At 36.8% G+C, this 21,886-nt stretch overlaps 1 protein-coding gene and 1 long non-coding RNA gene across 13 annotated transcripts in view; one reads left to right on the forward strand and one right to left on the reverse strand.

Annotated features, from left to right (window-relative positions):
- The window catches only part of zgc:154058, an 82,741-nt gene that overhangs the window by 34,181 nt on the left and 26,674 nt on the right, over positions 1–21,886 (forward strand). For 6 of the 10 annotated variants that reach the window (XM_073920015.1, XM_068212961.2, XM_073920016.1 and 3 more), the window contains 1 exon segment: positions 7,667–7,794. In XM_073920015.1, coding sequence (XP_073776116.1) covers positions 7,667–7,794 — 128 coding nt within the window. 10 annotated transcript variants of the gene reach the window in all.
- On the reverse strand, positions 16,329–21,339 carry LOC141377003 (uncharacterized). 3 transcript variants are annotated; one of them, XR_012388749.1, is made up of 3 exons: positions 21,085–21,339; positions 20,598–20,640; positions 16,329–17,789 (listed from the first exon to the last, which is right to left on the reverse strand). It is a non-coding gene; the product is annotated as an uncharacterized lncRNA (long non-coding RNA). The 3 variants fall into 3 exon arrangements; XR_012388751.1 differs by lacking the exon at positions 21,085–21,339 and adding an exon at positions 20,817–20,936; XR_012388750.1 differs by having other exon boundaries at positions 16,333–17,789; positions 20,584–20,640; positions 21,085–21,175.

The following is a 21,886-nucleotide window of genomic DNA, read 5'->3' on the forward strand; positions in this document are numbered from 1 at the left end:
CACGCCCTGTGCTTATAATTCTGGGGTTGTCCACAGCACAGGGAGATAAAGTTTAAAGTTAGTTGGCAGTACGCAGGTATATTTAGCCTTTCGCAGATTGCTGTGTTTGCTGAAATCTCATTGTTTTCCTGTGCCCGTATCCACTGAGAGCCCATTCATGAGGGAAACATCAACATTAGATGCCTGGGAAGGAAGACAGTCATGTGTAATGCAGTAAACAAGCCTTCGCTCCAATAATTCAGTTTCTGTTGTGCCATTTCAGCTGGATTTTATTAAACTGAGTTAATTTCCTTCGCCTGCAGACACACGGGTTTGTTTTCCATGCTCGTAACTTCTCCTACATGCTGTATCAAGCATCTTAAATTAGTTACTACTGGAAAAAGTCACACATAACCAATGTACGATTAGCCAGGATAGATTTGGTATTTTAGTATCACTGGCACTCTGTTACGACTATTAATGATAAAATAAGTCTTTTGGTTTTATTTTAAAGGGCACCTATGATGAAAATCATCTTTTCGGCGCTGTTTGGACAGAACTGTGTGCAGGTTTAGGCCAAATGCCAATTCTATTTTTGTACCCCTACCCCTTCCCCTTGGCCATTACAACCGAGGGTTAAGGGGAAGGGCTTCAAAATTTACCCCTAAGAATTGGGACAGCACTACGCCACCATATGTTCTCGCGATCTGATGCTTCATGTGAGATCAGATGTTCATGACTGCTGTAGTTTTTAACGTTGTGTTTTTTATTGCCATTTATCTTCAAGAAATCACTTAAGGCATTTATTATGTTATCATAACAATCTAATGTGGCAATAAGATCGTAACTGTACTGTGTGTTTACATAGTGGCCATATTCATCAATGTAAACACACCAAAAACAACATTAATATAATAGCAGACACTGTAAAATACCAATTGACAGCCACTAGACATTACTGACAGGGTATTCGAGTATCTGAATGTTGTGGGACTGCTGTACAGGAGTCATTAATAGGGATTATAGATCGCCAAATGTAGCATTTTTTTTTTGTGTGTGTTTTTTTTTTTTTTGAGCATGACGGTAAAACACAAACGCGGTTATTAATATATTAAAACGCATGTTTGTTTGTCTTAAAAATTCGTAATAATGACAAAAAATACTAATTTGTGGATCTCATTACTTCTGGGTTCAGCAATACTGCCTTTGTGGCAGGTGTATTCTGGGAAATTTTATTACCCTTTGGTTTCAAGTGTGGTCCTGAAAAATTTTCGTTGGAAGGGCTATTCACCCCTTCCCCTTAGCCCTACGCCTTCAAGCTAAAGAGAATTGGGACACCCCTACCCCTTGGCGTGCACGCACAAAACAAGGGGTAGGGGTAAGGGGAAGGGCTAAGGGGTAGAATTGGGATTGGGCCATCATTGTGTGTCCACTGTCATATTGGAGTGATATAAAAACAATAAGTCTCTTTTTAAAATTTCTTGACATAAAAATACGATCTAAATCCCTCCCATTTTGGCGCTCACCACAACGTGATATAGGAGTGCAGTTTCCCTGCCCACCGAATTGATTGACGGATGCATATTAACATGTTTACATGATGCATAGCAACATGTAACGTATGCGTATATATCATATTAACAAGACAGGATTTGGGCAAAGCAACTGGGATTAAAAGATCTGTTTAACTCGCTATGATCATCAATCATCATTAAATGTGATCATGAAGGAGTTTCACAAGTTTAAAACATTTTTAAAACAGTGCATGTTTGTAATAAAGACAGTAAAATCGCTACATAATTCATCACCACAGCTGCATGTCAGTACAATTATAAAAGAAGACAGTTTGTGGACTTAAAATCAGGTTTATTTTGTACATTAACATAACAGATATCCATACTACAGTATATAGTAATGTGTATCCTGTCACATTCGCTGTGCAAAAAAGTGCTAAGCTAAATGTGTGTGTGTGTTCGCTCGCACATGCACACGAGCAAACTTTATAAAGACATTGTGTGTAACTCATCGCTGCAGAAAGGCTTGAATTAACTCCAATTATCAAATAAATTCCACAAATATAACAAATAACCGTTGATTAAGTTCTTACTTTAGTACAATCTGCTTCATTCTTGTCTGTCACTATGTTGTTTATCTACATAAAGCGTACGACTCTGACACGCACATGGGAACAGTGAACCAGCTCATTTGCATTAAATGCACCGGCAACAAAAACAGCTACAATGCCATAACAGCTCAAATTTTCCAGATTTAAAAAGGTATAATAAATGATCTGATGGGTATTTTGAGCTAAAAATTTACAGACACATTCTACAGACACAAAAGATTTATATTAAATCTTTTAAAAAAAAGGTTAAAATAGGTGCCTTTTAAATGTTTTTATTCATTTATGACATTTTTATTATTTGTTTTAGTCTATATTGGTTTTACAAATCTATTTATGGCAGTTTTACCTTTAAATGTTTTAGTATTTTAGATTAAACTCAACCAAAATAAAATAAAATGAAACAGTTTACTGGTGCCAAATCTGTACTTGGTAAAATGGTATCGGTGCAAATTAGTTTCTGAAGTTACACTATATAATACCAGAGGCAAAACTATATTGGATGACGTGATATAAACATCAGGCTATGTTAGGGTGCATGTCCACCGATGTGCTTTTCCCCTGTTTTGAGCATATATTTTTTTACAATTGCTGTCAATGAAAGTGTAATGTTAAAGGTTTAACAATAATCACAGCTATATTACTTATGAGTAAATATATGATTTAAATATATATATATTTATTTTTTTTCCCACATATTTGAATCATACTTTATTTGATTTCAATCAGCTGGTCAGGCATTAATGTGGCTCAGAAATAAGGCTTCAGCCCAGTACATAACAGACTTTTGCACATAAAATACAATTATGGTGCAGATTATAAACCAATATAGTCTGATTTTTGTATGACTCTTGTACAGTACTATATGTTTGCATTACATTTCTGCATTTATAATGTTGGTTTTTCCTTATCTAGTCAGTTTATTCTTTAGCTCACATTTAAGGCATTGCACTTTTTGATGTAGTTGGCTCAAGTATGAGCTCTGTAAAACATTATTTGATAAAAGTTTTTAAAGTTATGTAAAAAGAATGTAAAATGAATAGTTGTTTCAAATATGCTGGTTTGTTTTAGCCCAATGTTAGGTCAAAATGGACAAACCCACTAAAATTTAAGTAAAAAATTTAACCCAGCATTGGGTTTGTCCATTTTTGACCCAACGTAGGGTTAAAATAACCCAGCCTTTTTTAGAGTTTTGCCACTTGATTAATTTTAGCCTTGGTTTTATTCTTTCTACTGGTAAGGTTTAGGGTATAGTTTAGCATAGATGATTCATAAAAACAACAAGAGTCTGATGTATCCACTGTATCCAGTATCCAGATTTTTTTATTTATTTTTTTTTTTTTTGCAAAATTACATCAAACTACTTTGTCCTTCAACTCAACTCTTCAGAATCACTATTAAATATGATGGATAACCTCAATCATCAGCTATAATCACCTATAAGTAGGGCCAGACAGAATCTGTGAACATTTTTTTTATATTTATGCGGAGAATTTTGTAAAAAATCTGCAGATTTATGCGGAATTATTTTGGGAGTATCATAAATAAAAACTTCTTTTATGAGATAAAAATAACAGCTTTTTAAGTTGTATTTATTAATATGCAATGCATATCCATGTAGATCAATGTATTTTTTAAACAAAGCAAGTCTATCATATAATATATCTACTAAAAAACAGAAAATATTACTTTACAAACTGTAGTATAAAAAAATCAAGTGAACACTTTCATATTAATCAATAATATTACTGAAATTAATTACTAAAAATAAAAACTGAATAAATATAAATTTACACACATTTACACAAGTAAATAAATACTCAATGATGGGGAAAAAAATCAGCCGATTCCGTGTGGGCCAGCCTTGAAGCAAGACTAACCAATAGATAAATTCATATGGTTATTCTTAAGTAATCGTGAGAGCTGTAATGTTCACACAAAACTACTTCTAGGAATATTCTGGTAGTTGGTTTGGGCTGAGAAAGGAGGGGCGGTTTATTGTCTGTTCCCCCCACTCTAACGGGCCACATCTGCCCCAGTCACTTTTCATTAAGCATTAACCAAGCAGTAAAACAGTTGAGCAGATTGCAGCCGCCTGATTTACGTTAAAGGTCTCCCCATGAAGCACCTCTTTTATCCACTCTCTCCTCGTCTTTCCATGTTGACTATATAGTAGACTTTCCAGTGAATAATGAATCCAAGAATACTGGAAATGGTGTTTTGTCAAAGTGAGTCAGACTAGGAGCCAGCTGTTTGAGAAAGGTAGAAAATAGACTTTCCTTCTTGTGTCTCGTTTGTTAGGTCACACTAACCTAGCATAAAAACATACCGTATGTCACCAAGAGTTATGGTATTTGTTCAAACATCTGATATAAAAAAGGAGCCAATAAATGTTTTTATGTTCTTCAAAACAGTGTTTTGAATTATTTTCAAGCGGTGGTCCAGAGTATATTTTTAAGTCTTGATTGTGTTTATAAGATGCAAAGCAACATGTGCTCATGCTTCAATTGTAAAAAATCAAGTTATTTTTTCATATATCTTACTTTGATTATATATTGCTAATCAGCTAACATAAAAACGGCTATTAAATTTCCTAGTTTCTCCGAAAGCCCACCCATTGGTCAGCTAACATAATGTGTTGTGATTCACGAATTGGCTCCACGTCACCAGGAAGTGTCACGTCCAGATACTAGCACACGCCTTGCCTCTGTTGTGTAAATACTATCAGTCAGAGTAGCTGTTAGCCATATCAGTGTGAGCCTGAATCAGATAAATGAAGAGGACACAGCTGAACCTCACGCCTGCTCTCTAAAATCAAATCTGACAAGTGTCTTTCACATACATTCAGGTTATAAGCATGTGTAAGTAATATGAAACATTCACATATCTTTTGCAATTTCGTTATTTGAGAACAAAGGGAAAGCAGTCGTATAGAGACACTGCAGCGTTGCTGAAGATTGTGGGTGTTTACAGCGGTTTGACGGATAAATTTAAATTTGTAGTTAAATTGTTAATGATGCCAAATATCAATTCCCATTGTTTAAATCCTTGTTTAAGTCTCGACTATAACATACCGTTAACGCTAGGCACTATTCATGTAATAGATCAATTTTAACAAATAAAAATTCTTACTGGTTGTGGCTCACAATCCACAAGTTCATCTATTATGGTTGGAGCTGCTCCTTCTTTGAGGAGTTTTTAGCTGAATCCAGCACTGAACTGGGAGAGATTCTGGAAGCTGTCCTTTGTCAAATGCTAGAGCTATATCTTTTTTTATGCAAGCACTTCTCTCTTTGTGTCGTATCCTCTTGAAGCCCAAATACAAAAACAGAAGAAGCTTTGTGGAAATAGCAGCGTTTGTAAGGCATATTAGCTTTCTCTGCTATAACATTACAGCACCTCTGGCCACGCACCTTCACTGGGCGGGGTGTATGTGCATGGTGAATGTGCATGGTGAATTATGATATCGAAGTGGACCACCCTTTTAAAATGTGTGGCTATGATCACTACTGTGACACAAATGTTTGGAACTAGAATACTTTTCAGTGAACACTTTAATTAAACAAGGATTTGTTAACTTGATGAAAAGTGACAGCAAAGATTTTACAATATTACATCAAAAGAGCTTATTATTTGTCAAAGATTCTGTTAAAATATAACATGAGGCGCGATTCAGCAAGTTTCATTTCAAGTCCATGAATCTCGTTGGAAAACCAAATGTTTCATTGTCAACCTGGGAACATTTTGGATTTGTGTACAAGAAAGATGAACCAATAATTTGGATGAAGCTATTTGTAGGGTTTGTAAAAAAAAAAAAAGTGAGCAAACACGCCAAATCTCCAGAGCCATCTCAGGTCATGTCACTCAGCCATGTATAATCAACTCATGTCTTCTGAACGCAAATGCCAGGTATTGCAGAGACCTTTTCAAAAATGACCTGATACAAAAGAGAAAATTGTGTTTTGAAGGTTGGAATGACGGGAGTAGTAGTAATTATTGACAGAAAGAATTTTCACTTTTGAGTGAACTTCTATCACAGATTATTTTGCAGTGTAATTAACCCAACCCCCCACCACCACCGCAACACCTGGCGGTTGTTGGTAATTTCCCACTGTTGTAGTCATTTTAGTAATTTATGAATGAAATTTGGAGAACAGAAACTAAATATGCATCATAGATATTATCCAAGATTTAACTCAGTGAAAGATTTACCAATGAGAAATTGAAGTCATAGAGAAGATGTTGATGAAGATGTTGTCAGGTCAACAGCAGAAGTTTTCTTTTTTCGATTGTTTTGAATTGCATCTATCCCCTACATTCACATGCATTTACATATTGTATCATGCTAATGTAACCTTTTACTTACAAAGATTTTACTACATGATTTGACGCTTATTGAATGTAATTTTGCATGTGTATACTTTAAATTGACCTGTCACAATAAGTAATATTTGTTGTGCAATATATTATCATAGAAATTATTGTGACAACTGATACTATTGTCATTTTAAGTCCAGTTTATCCTTGTGTTTATATAATGATTATACAACAGCATATAAATAGGCATAAACACATTCAAGGGACAAAAAACGACATGTAATTGACCGTGAATTGTGTTATGGCCAGCTCACTCCCGACCGTACCGTAAAAAGGAACAGATTAACAAAATAGTATATAATGAAATAAACATTTATTAAAGGGAATTACAAAGTATAACAAACTGTCTAGGATTTTGAAATAAATAAGAAATCATCTGAAATTCTCTCACCAAAATACAACACTAAAGCATAAGACGGCAAAACAAAAGACTTGGAACAATATGACCTCTCTGGGGAATAACGGTCCACCAGAGGAAGTGCAGTTCTTTACAACATATTTAAAAATACACATCCTCCACCCATAAATTAACTAATTAACTGTGACGTCACACTGCAAGGCCACTGAAAGGTAAGAAAAAGATACGACAGGGTCATAACAATTGTCAGTTTTCTGGAAGTGGACTGGAGAATTGAAACAGAACTTGTTTGGACAGCTTCTCCTAAACTGTCAATAGTTTTCGTGAAAATTAAAAAAAATTTCCTTTTCTTCAGCTGTCAGTAAGCATTGTTTGTAAAGTCGTTTCCAGTAGAGATTAGACAGAAGCTGCGCAATCAGCTACAATGTTGAAGAAATTCATTTTTATGTAATCATGATGGACGATATATATTGCGTCACCAAAAATAATTAAAGCCATGTCCATATATTGATTATTGTCACAGGAAAAAACTTGAATGAACTTTGTTTAATAGTGTCTAGCAAATATGAGCATGCATATGAAGTCACATAATTTAGATATTCTAGGCATTGTAAAACATTGAAAGCAAAAAAACATTTTCTTGATTGCTGCTATAATTCTTCTGATGGTTGCACAAACTTGTCCTGTATTTTAAAACCAGATTGCTGTAGTCTGCTAGGCATTTTTCATTATGGATAATCAATTTTTAAAAAAATGCCCTGTGTGCTTTAAATTTATGTTGGTTGTGGTGTTTCTTTAAATAAACTTCATTATGTTTTTCTCACCCTCAGTGATGGTGATTGTGTTGCTGCGCTATGCCCATGTGATAGAGAAACACCAGAACTGTGTGTTGAACACAGCAAGTCTCTCCACCGGCTGGATCTGTGCTGCTGGACTCATTATGGTCGGCAATTTCCAGGTACAGCTTGCGTAAACCTTATTTACTGTCCTACTTGTGTCCAGAAACTGCTTGGAACAGCATGAAGTTTTCTCTAGAGTCATCAGGTTGAACATATGACAGCACAAGGGGAAATTTACTCTCTTAGGCTTCAGGCTCTTTTAGATAAAGTTTTGGTTTAGAAACTCTATAACTAGTAATTTTGGTCATTTGTTTTAATTATGATAATTAGTTTTAGGAAGTTAAAGAATATTGTAGTGTTTTGCAGACTGGATCTGCTTTGTGTGCTAATGCAGTGCAATAATGGACCTGCTCCAACCGATATGCAGACACAGATGCTGCTGTGAGCTTTTAAGACATGCTGCTCCATGTATATGCATTTGGGGTATCAATTTAACATGTTAAATAGATTAATGAAGTTATTAGAAGGAAAGGTCACCTTGCTTTTTATACATTTAATTGGTGAATCACATGATGCCAAAATGGTGTGATTAAGTTACCCAGTCATTAAAGTAAAGTTTTTTTATAAACTAATTTCGAGAGGATCTCTTGCTTATGATCCTTTCGACTGGTCCCGCATTATTCAATGTATGATTCACCAATGAGACGATTTCTAAGCCACTATAAATACCCTAAGTTCCATATAATCATCTTCATTTTGAAGAATCCCCCCTTCCGCTCCTGCTCCTCCTTCTTTCCTAGATGGGTGGCTCGGTGGTTAGTACTGTTGCCTCACAGCAAGAACGGCACTGGTTCTAGTCCTTACCAAGCAAGCTGACTTTACTGTGTGGAGTTTACATGTTCTCCCTGTGCTCACGTGGGTTACCCCTGGGTTCCCCGGTTTCCTCCCACCGTCCAAAAACATGCATCTTGAGTTACTTGACTAATCCAAAGCGGCACAATAGACATGCTCCTAGTAAGCAGTTATCTCTTAAGACCAATCACTATCTGTTCATTAGCTACTACAGCAGGGGAGTTCTCGAGATCTACCAGAGCTCAAACTCCCCTCTCGCGCTGCAAACGGGAGGGAGCCCCGGGCTTGAGGATCTTATGAGCTCAGGGCTCTCTCTCGGGACAGCATGCCAAACAAGCTTTATAATCGATCATCAGCTAAGTGTGAACTCTTGAAAGGGTTATTCACCTAAAAACTCTCCCTCACAATATCCCAGGTGTATATGACTTTCTTCCTTGAGTCGAATCCAATCAGAGTTATTTTTTTTGGTCCTTTTATAGCTTTACAATGTCTACAGTCGGCTGATTTTTATCCAAAAAATGTTCAATCCATTGATAATAATAAGTGCCTCACGCAACTCTGGGGATGAGAAAAATTCTCCCTTAGCAAACCGATGCTGTTTTGTGAGAAAAATGTTAATATTTAAAACTTCATACATTATTTTTCATTGAACCTTCAGTCATTCATCATTGCCATTCATCGTCGTCCTCTGCTTTTTTTTAAGGTGAATTTTTGAGGTGCATTAGCACCAAAGAAGAAGAAGAACACAACAAACAGTGGTCCCCAGAAGTTACACAAAATGGTTTCTAAAGTTTTAAATATGGATGTTTTTCTTACACAAATGCATGAATTCACTGGAGTAGACATTTATTCAACCCCGGAGCCATGAGAGGCACTTTTTATTATGGATGGATGTGCTTTATTGGATTTCTTTTGGACTGCTAATAAAAATCAGTCGACTGGTGCCATTATAGAGCTTGAAATAGGCAAGACACATTTTTTTAAATAACTCTGATTGGATTTGGGGCAGCACTGTGGATCAGTGGTTAGCCCTGTCGCATCACAGCAAAAAGTTGAAGGTTCGGGCCCCGGCTGGGTCAGTTGGCATTTCTGTTTGGAGTTTGCATGTTCTCCCTGTGTTCACTTGGGTTTCCCCCGAGTCCAAAGACATACACTATAGGTGAATTGAATAAACTAAATTGGCCGTAGTGTATATGTGTGAATGCAAGAGTTTATGGGTGTTTCCCAGTACTGGGTGGTATGTACATATGCTGGATAAGATGGTGGTTCATTCCACTGTGGCGACCCCTGATAAGTCAATGGACTAAGCCGAAGAAAAATGAAGAATTATTGGATTTGACTCAAAGAAGAAAGTCATATACACCTAAGATACCTTTAAGTTGAGTAAATCATGAGAGAGTTTATATTTTTGGATGGATTAACCTTTCACATTCAGACATTTACTACCACCTAGTGGCAGTTTAGGTTTTTAATTATTTGACAACTCTTATATGCATAAATGATACCCATTGCAGATATAGACAGGTGGAGCTGGGGAAGGAGGAGGGTTTCAGACGACTATTTAAATATTGCAAAAGCAGATTTAATAATGTGATTGTTTGGAGATTGTATATAACAGTTATAATGACCTGTTTCAGAGTTTCATGACAATTATCTTAGTAAGTGTAATGCATTAAAACACAACAACCAAACAATGTCAAATGTAACATAGAAATTTCTTATTGTAATGCAATATAATGTACTTTTAGATTTGGCTAAAATTACTTCTCAAGATTGTTTTGAATATTTTTATTCTTTATTCATTCATTTATGCATTTTCTTTTCAGCTTAGTCCTTTTATTAATCAGGGGTCACCACAGTGGGATTAACCAACAACTTATCTAGCATATGTTTTACACTGCAGATGTCCTTCCAGCTGCAACCAATCTCTGAGAAACACCCATACACACTTATTCACACTCATACACTAAGGACAATTAAGCTTACTCAGTCACCTATAGCTTATGTCTTTGGACTTGTGGGAAAAACCGGAGCACCCGGAGGAAACCCAAGCAAACACAATTCTTTACTCAATGAACTCTAACAAGTTAATTTTGAGCATTTTAAGTTTAAAATCTAAACATTATTAGAAAAGGAGAACCATTCATTCAAACTTCAGAAAGCCTCGTCTGAAAGTTTAAAGTACTTTTAAAGTTTAAGTAACTAAAGTAGTTTTTAAGCAGCTTGACAGTCGGCATAGATGGATAATTATATATATGTAGCATGTTTCTAGTATGGATTAGCATATTTCTTGCTAGACAGTTGATAGGGGGCTCTGAATGGTTGCTAAGGCGTTGCTAGGGTGTTTGAGTGGTTGCTAGGCCATTGCTAGAGTATTTTGACTGGTTGTTAAGGTGTTGCTAGGTGGTTGCTAAGTTGTTTGCTAAAGTGTTGCTAGGCAGTTGCCAAGGTGTCCTGAGGGGTTGCTAGGCGGTTGCTAAGGCATTGCTAGGTGGTTGCTAAGGTGTTGCTAGGTGGTTCCTAAGGTGTTGTTAGGTGGTTACTAGGGTGTTCTGACTGGTTGCTAGGCTGTTGTTGTATGACAGTCTGGCGCATATTCATGAGGTCATAAAGTTTGGTCCAATGTTAAGTCAACGGAACCTTTGTGAATTATATGGGTCAGTTTTCGGAAAACCATAAGTCGGATCAATTGGAAAAGTTATTGCAACCCAAGTCAGACCAGTTTGGAAGTTTGGTGTTAGTTTGGTGGTTGTAGTATGAACCGTTTAGAAGGAGATGCATACATAGAAATTTGTCTCAGAAGAAAAAGACATGTATGTAGTATTATAACAGTATGTTGGCTTTCTCAAGCCACCATAAATATGTTAATCAATGAATTTTGTGATTCACTAGTATTTTTCATTTATTAACGGTTGTGAATTGGATTATGATACTTTGATCTGACTTGAAATTGACATTTTAGCAATTTAAATAATGTAATGTATAAGAAATAATATGTAAAGAAATAAGTCTGTAAAATAACAAAAATTGTACTGGCAGTTTATTGCAAGGTTTTTTATAACGTAATATAAACACCAACCCAGACAATATATCACTTTAAATTATTCAAAGTGTTCATAAATATTACTTTTTGCTAGTGTATCTTAGTGTGCATGAGGATATCTCAGAGTGTTTAGATAAGCACTTTCTGTTAAATATTTCTCTAGAATACCTGTGTCATCCACACTTGAGTTATACTTTACTCCCATTCTACCCTGGATCCTCCTCCAAAGTGTATAGGTGAACGGCAGACTCCATAAACCCCCTCATGCGGAGCCACATGCTCCTCAGAGACCAGTGAAACCAGCATCCTTTACCTTTATTCATAAATTGGCGTGAGCACTTGGCGACAGCATCTTTGCAGGTTGAAATGTTTGGACGTTTGGCCGAGTGCCCGGACTGCTAGCGATGTGGGGAGGTCGGCCAATGGGGGCATCGCTGGTTTTTATGGGCCAGTTGCCACAGAGACTGAAGCGGGAGGCCAAACTTTCTCCTGATAATATATAAGCGGCCGTGTCTTAACTATGTACTCCATCAAAAGCAATGCATAATCTTGTGTGTGAGTGCAGGAGAGCACAGGTTCAGACTTGTTTGTCCATCCGTCTGTGAAGCAAGCTGTATTAATGTCTTATTACCTTTCATTGGCAGGTTACGTAAAAGATACACAAACCTCCGTCTCTGCGGTGTTATGAACTTTAAGGGTTTTTTGGTTTCTGCTCCCCCTGCATATTTAAAATATTTTGAAATCTTTTTTAAAACCTCCCAGCAGGCACAGGACGGCAACATGACATCAGATTGACGTTGTACCCCAACATCGTGGGGACGTTGCATTTTTTTGTAAATAATATTCGGGTTGACATCAGAACTCAACGTCAAGCTGACGTCAATGTCCAATGTCAGACAGACGTTACATTTTGGTCACTTTCCAACACAACCTAAAAAACAACAAAATATCAATGTCCAATGATGTTACAGCTTGACGTTGTGTGGACGTTACTAATATGACATCTATCAGACGTTGGATTTTGGTTGCCATACCTGACGAATAAATGTCAAGATCTCATGTCAGTATGTTGGTTTAAGATGTTGGCTCGACACTGGACTTTGGTCACTTTCCAACACAACCTAAAATCAACCAAATATCAACAGCATTTCAGGTCATTATTGAATGTTAAAATAATCCTACCGGCCCACAATTGACGTCAAAAATAACGATATTTGGCCCCCCAAAACATGTTTTTGAATCATTGTTGTGCACATAGACACTTGTGGTTTTAACCCTCCACCCATTTGACATTTAAAGTACTGCACTGTATTACATTGTAGTTCTGTTTTACTTTCGTTTTTTCTCAGTGTACGGTCAAGAGAAACGCACACGCAGATTATTTCTGTAGCTGATTTAAACGTTGAAACAAATGTGCGTAACTGCTCTATTTTCATGAAAGCTCTATTTGTGTAAATATTAAAAGGTCATTTGATTATTAGCAGTTTTACACCATCTGTATTTTGTTGTGCAAACACTTCTTCATGGCTTGCACGTTATTCTGGTGGTGTAACAAATATGCAAATTTTGCTAATATTCGATTCAAATGGTTTCATTTAATAGATTTTCCTCATATGCGTATTGAGATTTCATCTATGAAAACAATGTTCATTTTACTGCTGATTGAATTGAACAAGTTAAAGTAAATAACAGTCAAAAAACAAGGAGAATAACCAAAAGTTGTTTGGAGGTATAGGCATCAGTGTTGCATTTATAAATGTGCTGCAAGGAAGGTTTTGTTTTTATTTCCAGCTATGAGAGCGCAGCTGGACTCTGACACATGACTAAAATATGTTTGTAGGGATCATTTTTCAACCTAGAGCTTTTCGCATCTGGAAATGGTGAAATCCGCATTTGCCGCTTGTATTCTTAAAAAAAAAACACGGCTTCAATTAGTGTTGATAGTCCTGTCTTTACAGATTTGGTAAGTGAGCGATCAGTGATCATTGTTTGTTTATTCAGATGGCAGTTAGTTTGTATCATCAGCAGTACTCTTTCAGTGTTTAAAGACAGACCTTAGTCAAAATGGTTTAGTTACTAAGTTTACAGTATATTAATATCACTACAATATTATGGACTGAAAGATCCGCTGTAAATGCTGCTCTCCGAGAGTAAACATGTAAACAGGATTTAAAACTTAGGATTGTCTATACACACAGTTTTCTGATGCTACCTACCAAGTGCATCTAAGTTACTGAGAAATGCAGAGTTTTTTTCTTCTCCCATTCGTCGTGGGGTATCAAACATTTCATTAAAACAACACTCCTCCAGCAGTTCCTCGCATCCAATATCTCGTTTGTCATGGGGGCATGCATGAAATGTTCCTAAACGAAAGTGAAAGTGTCAAACTGTAGTTAAAGTCCACAAATTAATAATTTGACAAATAATTCAATTACTGATGTCCATGTAAACACAGTCACTGTCTTTCTCCCCTGCGTCTGTGTGTTTGTTTTACCTCTGTGAAAATCAGCGTTTGCCCAAACCGAAACTCCCTGTCACTCCCACCTAAACAGACCTGGACACACCCACTTTCCTGACTTTTTCCAAATTAGAGGTGTGAAAACATCTTGCTGAGACAGGGGGGGGGGGGGGGGGGGGGGGGGGTTGTGTGTTTTTTTTTTTTCATAATTTTATTTTTTACTTTTAGATTATCAAAATGACTCCCTGGAAAGGGACAGAAATCAAAGTGTCATCGTAAAAATCTTCATGCTTTGAATAGGAATGATAGATGATGGATTAGGTTTAGAAGGGTGACAGGGTGACTCAACGGTTAGCACTGTTGCCTCACAGCAAGATGATTTAGTCCTAGCTGGGCTAGTTGGCATTTTTGTGTGGAGTGTGCATGTTCTCCCATGTTGGCGTAGGTTTCTTTCGGGTGCTCTGGTTTCCCCCACGCTCTAAAGACATGTGCTATAGGTGAATTGAATAAACTAAATTGTCCATGGAAGCGTCCACTGTGTAAAACATATGCTGCATAAGTTGGCGGTTCATTCCGCTGTGGTGACCTCTGATGAATAAAGGGACTAAGCTGAAGGAACATGTTTACTATCATAAGTTGTAAAAATATATATTGTTATACCTTAGTTATTTTGTTTGTGTTGTACTGAAGCTATTTTCAACATAAAAATTATGTCAAAATTATAATGTATTTCCCCTCAACTCTCTTAAAACAAAAAAAAAATATTTAATGTTACAATTTTTGAAGAAAAAAGTTTGAATTTTCAGTCAGTATGGAAATGTTTTAAGATATCTTCAGCATAAACTTGCCTGGAATCTCACACTGTATAAACCCAGTATTTTCAGCAGGGAACATGGGTTTAAAGCCTGATGTTAAGCCATTATGATGATACAGGACCACCGGTGCTGTGTAGAAAGCGGCAGTATGTGCAAAAGAGAGATAGATCCATGTTTGGGTCGCACATGTGAGGTCTGCAGTCCATTAGGTCACGTTTGCCAGCCCCCTCCCAACTCCACTCCGATGTTTTCCTTCATCTGTAGTCTGGAGCTGGTCAAAAAAAAAAAAGTAGTCTGCTTGTGAAGTCCCTCCCCTCTGCTCTGTTTGTGTAAGAAAAACGTGAAGGGAACGTTCCTTCCCACCACTGGCCACATCGTGATCCGGTCAGGCCTTCATTAAGATGAGCTGAAATGTAACAGAGATGCTGTTTGCCAAATAAAACTCCCTGAATTTCTGAGGAGCAAAAGCTGTTGCAGGGGAACGGTTTTATACGGATTGTAGAAACAATGTTTTGAAGATCTTGTGAATATAAGAGAGAGTATTGTGGCCTTCGTCTTTGAGAATGCTAATGTACTCTTCGTTATTTAAAAAGTAAACATTAACACTGAATTCTATTAACACTTTACAATAATAATGTTTTGCTGTATTTTGGAAAAATGTTTATACTTTTTAAAGTAAATGTTTTCATGTTTTACTCATTTGTTAATTTTCTTTCGCCTTAGTCCCTTTATTGATCAGGTGTCGACACAGCGGAATTTCCTATGACTTTTTTCGGTGACGGTATTGCATGTATCAGTTTCTCACGTTTGTCAGAAGTTAAGCCCCAAATTGACACAGGTAATACAGGGTGTCTGCAGGGTCTTAAAAAGTATTAAAAGTTGATAAATCAATTATGAGAAAATCAAGGCCCTTAAAGGGTATTTAAAAGCGTTAAATCGTTGTTTAAAATGCCTGACTCTAAAAAAGCATAAAAATATTTATTTTCTGCAACAGCGTGCTCGGTCCACGTGATTGCTTTGGGCTGGGGCACGTCCGGCCAACCTCCTCCGTCCAGGTGATGTCACGTAATTTGCAAAAAACACAGGAAGGAAATGTGACGCTTTCTATATGTAGCGAAACAGACGGCAAAATGTAAGTTTGCGTACTCCTGGTTGGAGAAAGACAAGTTTTAACAGTGGCTGAAGCCTGTCGTTGAAAACAACTGTGTAATTTATTCTTTCAAGCTTAGTTTCTTTCAAGCTTTTCTGAGTTCTGTTGCATGGCTGTGCTCCATTCATTTATTTCATCACAGCTGTTTATTAACAACTGTTTATTAAGTTAAAGGTTTGACACTGATTCGAACTTGAAGTAGCGATGAAGTCTTAAATATTCTGAAAAAGTTATTAAAAAGTCTTAAAAAGGTATTGAAATTACCTTTAGGATTCCTGCATATATCCTGTAATAAACAGGTTCAACCCCAGTCATGTTGTGAAAAAAAAAATGTTGATTATATTAGCCTTTTATTATCAATAGTGATTTTAAAACTTTTAATATAGGAAGTGCTCTGCTATTATTAATCAGAAGTTGAATGTACATAGTTTCACGTTTGAAAATGCAATCTTGAATTTACAAACAGTCGGCAAGTACCAGAGAACAGAAGTAGCACATTGATAAAATTTAGTTTCCAGTCACACTTATGTCAAAGTAATATTCAACTCGTTTAGTTTTGCTTTCATTTGTTTTTGTTTTCAGTAGTGACATAAAGCACAAGTCTTCAAACACATGATTTTTTACAACATGTTTTATTAACTAACTATAGGACGCCGATGGTTAAACCTAGGATTTAGGAGGAAAAATGCGTTTTTTGTCCAAGCTTTGGTAGACTGGACCAGCTCCATACCAGGGTGCTCGAGGGTTCATGGGAGTATGCCCAACCAGTCCACATGTGTTTGTGGACTTAGAGAAGGCATTCAACTGTGTCCCTCGTGGCATTCTGTGGAGAGTGCTCTGAAAGTATGGGATCAGAGGGCTGTCTCATCCCTGTATGAACAGAGTAGGAGTCTGGTTTTGCAGGGCAGGGCTGGTTTTTGTCACCAATTCACAATTTTTATAGACAGAATTTCTAAGCACAGCCTTGGGCTGGAGGTGGTCTGGTTCGGGGACCACAGGATCTCATCGCTGTTATTCGCAGACTATGTTGTTCTGTTGGCTTCATTGAACATGGACCTTCAGCATGCACTGGGGTGGTTTGCTGCAGAGTGTGACGCGGCTGGGATGAGAATCAGCACCTCCTAGTCCGAGGCCATGGTGCTCCACTGGAAAAAGGGGATTTGCCATGTCTAGGTTGGCAGAAAAGTCTTTACCCCAGGTGGAGGAGTTCAAGTATCTTGGGGTTTTGTTCACGAGTGAGGGAAGGATGGAAAGTGAGATTGACAGGTGGATTGGTTCAGTGGCAGCAGTAATGTGGTCAATGTACCAGTCCGTTGTGGTGAAGAGGTGAACTGAGCCGAAAGGCAAAACTCTCGATTTACAGGTGAATCTACAATGCTACTCTCATCTATGATCATCAGCTTTGGGTCATGACCGAAAGGACAAGATCTCAGAAACAAGCGGCCAAAATGAGTTTCCTTCTGAGAGTGGCAGGGCGCACCCTTATAGATTGGGTAAGAAGCTCTGTCACCCGGGAGGAGCTCGTAGTAGAGCCGCTGCTCCTCCACATCAAGAGAAGAGCTGAGGTGGCTCGGGTGTCTTTTGCGGATGCCTCCTGGACCCCTACCTAGTCAGGTGTTTCAGGCATGTCCCACCGGGAGGAGACCTTGGGGAAGACCCAGGACACGCTGGAGGAACTATGTCTCTCGGCTGGCCTGGGAACATCTCAGGATCCCCCACAAAGGATCTGGAGGAAGTGTTTGGGGAGAGGGAAGTCTTGGGAGCCCTGCTAAGACTGCTGCCTCCGCGACCCGGTCCTGGAAAAGCGGTTGAAACTGAATAAATGAATGAATGAATTTTTAAACATAATATGTTAACTAATTTCTAATAACTACTTTTAATATGTAATAATATAATATTTTACTATTTCCCAGAGATGGGTTGCAGCTGGAAGGGCATTCACTACGTAAAACATGTGCTGAATACGTTGGCGGTTCATTCCGCTGTGGCGACCAAAGATTAATAAAGGGACAGAGCCGAAAAGAAAATGAATAAATAAATAATATTTTACTAGTTATTTTGCAAGATAGTTGTATTCAGATTAAAGTGTAATTTAAAGACTTAATTAGGTTATGTTAACTAGGAAAGTTAGAATAATTAGTCAAGGTGTTGTTTTATTGTGTAGACAATCAACAACAAAAAAATTTGCTAAGCAGTTTAATAATACTGACTTTAATTATTTTTTTAAAAAACTGCTTTTATTCAAGACAAACTATAAGAAATAAGACTTATTATGACTCCAGAAGAATTATTTTTGTTTAAAGGGAATACTCTGAAAATCTCTTTGGTTTGTTAAAGTTCACTTGGGAAGCATTAATGTAAATTAACGGGAGGGAAAAAATGCACTTCAACTGTATTTGTTAAAGTTTACTTTAAAGGTGCAAAAATGTGCCTTGATGTACTCAAATGTTAAAAATATGTTATCCTACAATACAAAGTTACTTGTCAAATAAATTAACAAATAAGATTATTTTGAGTTTAAGTTATTTGATTAGCTTATGAGAGTGATACATTAAAAAAAGACTTTGAATAACTGTTAAAGTAGTTTGTTTCATAAAACATTTTATACTGATGTTTGGCTCAATAAAACCTTTTGTAACATTGCAAAACTTACAGTGACTTGAGATCAGTTTATAGAACCCTTGCTTATTAAAAGTATTGCTGTTGTTGTTATTATACATTTTCCAATGGTCCTGCTGACCTCAAACATACAAACTGTAGTGTACTGTACATGTTTTTCTTCAATACACAGTTTAACAAATTTTAATGCTTCATTTCAAGGAGAAACGAAACAAACAAACTGATGACTCATCCTGGACTACACAGATGTTTGCTAGATCAGATGCTGACTTGGGTCTCTTGCAAATCATAGTTCAAGGATTGTGATTGGAATTTATGTATTTTTTTTACGAGACAAAAAGTTCTGCTTCTAGATTCAGTAGGAAATGTGTCTACACAGAAAAGAACGCTGCACTCATAAAACTTCACAGGGTCTTAAACGTCACAAATAGTATTATTTTACTTCCATAAATGTGAAATTGAATATTCAACAAGAAAATGTGAAGTTTAAAGCCTGATCTTTTTTGTTTTTGTTTTTTATTGGGAACTGATTGGATTGTAAGATGTTGGTAATTTTGACCAATAAGCATAGTCCAGGTTTTGTTTACACCTGGGTAACAGATTAGTATTTGGCAGCAGTGGCTCTAGTGGCACTAAATTCTACAGATGATGGCAACAACACTTTGTTTGGTAATGCTGCAAAATTTTGATTTTACAGGTTTTATCCCTTAGAAATGCACAATTTACAGTAGCTTAAGTTGAGAGTAAAAGGTACGCAAGTTTCTTTTTATTCTCATTAAGAAAAACAGTACCATCTTCACCAATTATTCAAGAAACAGGAATTTTCAGAAATTCTTTTAATGATTCTCATTGAAAACGCTTGGTTAAGCCTACATGTTTGTGTAACCACAAAAACATACTTCAACATACGTTTGACTGCAGTTTCTAGGTAAAATGAACACTATGTGGCAGTATGATGCCAACAACTTGTTCCTTTCCACACTATTTAAAGGGATGTATTGTTGACAAATAAAGGATTATTTTCATGCAGATCTATGCACAACACCAAATAAAAGCCCCAAAACAACTTAAAGGTGAAGTCCTGCCTGCTCCGGCCAGTGGTCCTCAATCTTTTTATTACCGCGAACCAGTCAATACTTTGACAATTTGGGGTGGACGACCATCAACCACTTTTTTTCAGAGGAACAAGCTGACAAAACATTGCTGTCACTAGGCATGGGACGATAACCATTTCAAGGTATACCGCGGTTTGGAAAAACCAAGGTTTTAAAACCGCCAAAATTTTCTTCTAAATTTTTTAGCAAAACAGTATCTCCAGCAGAAAATATATTCAAAGTTGTCGTTTTAAATTTTAAAGAAATCAGTGTTTTTGAAACAAATGAAGACAGCAGAAGTCAATGATTCATTTTCATTATTCAGCCTGACATGTTTAACGCTCCAAAATATTTTTATATAAATATAGTTTGTTCTAAGGGGAAAATGTTATAGTTTTTTTACTCAGACATTTAAAAAGCATATATTTTAGAGCAGTACTCACGATACCGTGTAACCGTATCGTATTTTTATACAAGGTTATCATACCATCAGAATATTTTACCAGCCCATGCCTAGCTGTCACTCATACAAGCTTTATTTATAGAGAAAAATTATTACAAAGCACTGCAGTGTTTGGGTATTCTGTGTTTGTCTGAGAAATTTAGTCTAGCGAAATGTGCATATTAGGTATGGGGCGATAACCGTTTTCAAGGTACTGTTGAAGTCAGAATTATTAGACCCCCTTTGAATTTTTTTGAAGTTTGTCTGATATTTTTTTGTCTTTTGGAGAAAGTCTTATTTGTTTTATTTCGGCTAGAATAAAAGCAGTTTTAAATTTTTTAAAAACCATTTTAAGGTCAAAATTATTAGCCTCTTCAAGCTATATTTTTTTTTCCGGAAGTCTACAGAACAAACTATCGTTATACAAAAACTTGCCTAATTATCCTCACCTGATTTGTTGACAAATGGGTTGTAGATCCATTCCTTGGTACACTGAAAAAAAAATATTCAAAGATAATTCCTTGGATTTACTCAATTTTTTACGTTAAGTGGTTGTAAACAATTTATTTGAGCTGAATTTAAACTATTAAGTTAAACATTATTTAATTTAATTTGTTTGTTTAAATTCAACACAAATAAATTGTTTGCAACAGTTCTGCATGCAACACCTTTTTCAGTGTAGTTTGTGGGTCCTTCACAGGGCCTTTTCCCCTTAGCAAAGAAAGAAACCTTTCCCCACGGAAAGGTACTGGTCTGTGGCCCAGTGGTTGAGGACCACTGCCCTAAGTGACGTATTTCAGATTTGCAAAAAGATAGACAGTGCCCTCTAATGTATTTGTTATCTTTAACTTGCAATGTTACATACGAATAGCAATGAAATTGACGAAAATGTAAGCTGGGGCACATATTTCAGCTGAGCTTGAGATGGATTGATACCTTAAATTTAGTGCAGTCCAGTTATTTCTTCTGAACCCTTTTTAGATCACATTTGAAAATGCTTGTTCCATTCACATCACCAGCACTCAATGCGAAAATAGGCTCTTTTGTGGACAAAAAAAGGGATTGCTCCATCCTATTTTCTTGGAAATGGAGAGACGGTTACTGGAAATGTGGGTGAATGAGTCATGGCTTACCATGTGCTGTGTGTACAGAGCAAAGAGCTGCCATGATCTGACAGGCGGGAGAGGCGGGAATGAGCACGTGTCCTGAACGCCACATCTGCACCTCATCAGCAGTCCTGCCTGCCCTTCTGGAGCAGTGCCATCCCACCGCTGCAGTGTAGGATGACGAGGACGCAGGCAGACTCCCATTATTAGCATCAGGAAAAGGGGAAGTCACATTATGTAACTGTGGATACAGTGTTTCAGTATAGCAGATTTGATTAAACCTGATAGTCCTGATGATCTTGGAATATAAGTTTTGGAAATAAGTGGCTCCGCAGACTAGATTTAAAGAACAAAACCTCCTGGATTGTGTCCTGTTTATAGAAACAGGTGTGTGGCTGCTCTGTTCCAGTAAACCTGTCTGAGCCTGCTGAAAGAGTTTCCTTAAAAATGAAAGCACTAGATATTGAAATGAGTTTAGTTTTCCTGAAAATGCTTCAAAGTGGTTTGGATTTATTTTGATCTTTAGTATTTTTAAATATTGCAGAACCTAAAGATGCTAGTAATAATTACCAACAAGACTTTCGATTATTACAAATAAACACCTGATATCCCTCTCGTGCATTCTTTTTTGA

This window comes from Danio rerio, chromosome 13 (assembly GCF_049306965.1).
Source record: "Danio rerio strain Tuebingen ecotype United States chromosome 13, GRCz12tu, whole genome shotgun sequence".
NCBI classification, from domain to species: Eukaryota; Metazoa; Chordata; class Actinopteri; order Cypriniformes; family Danionidae; genus Danio; species Danio rerio.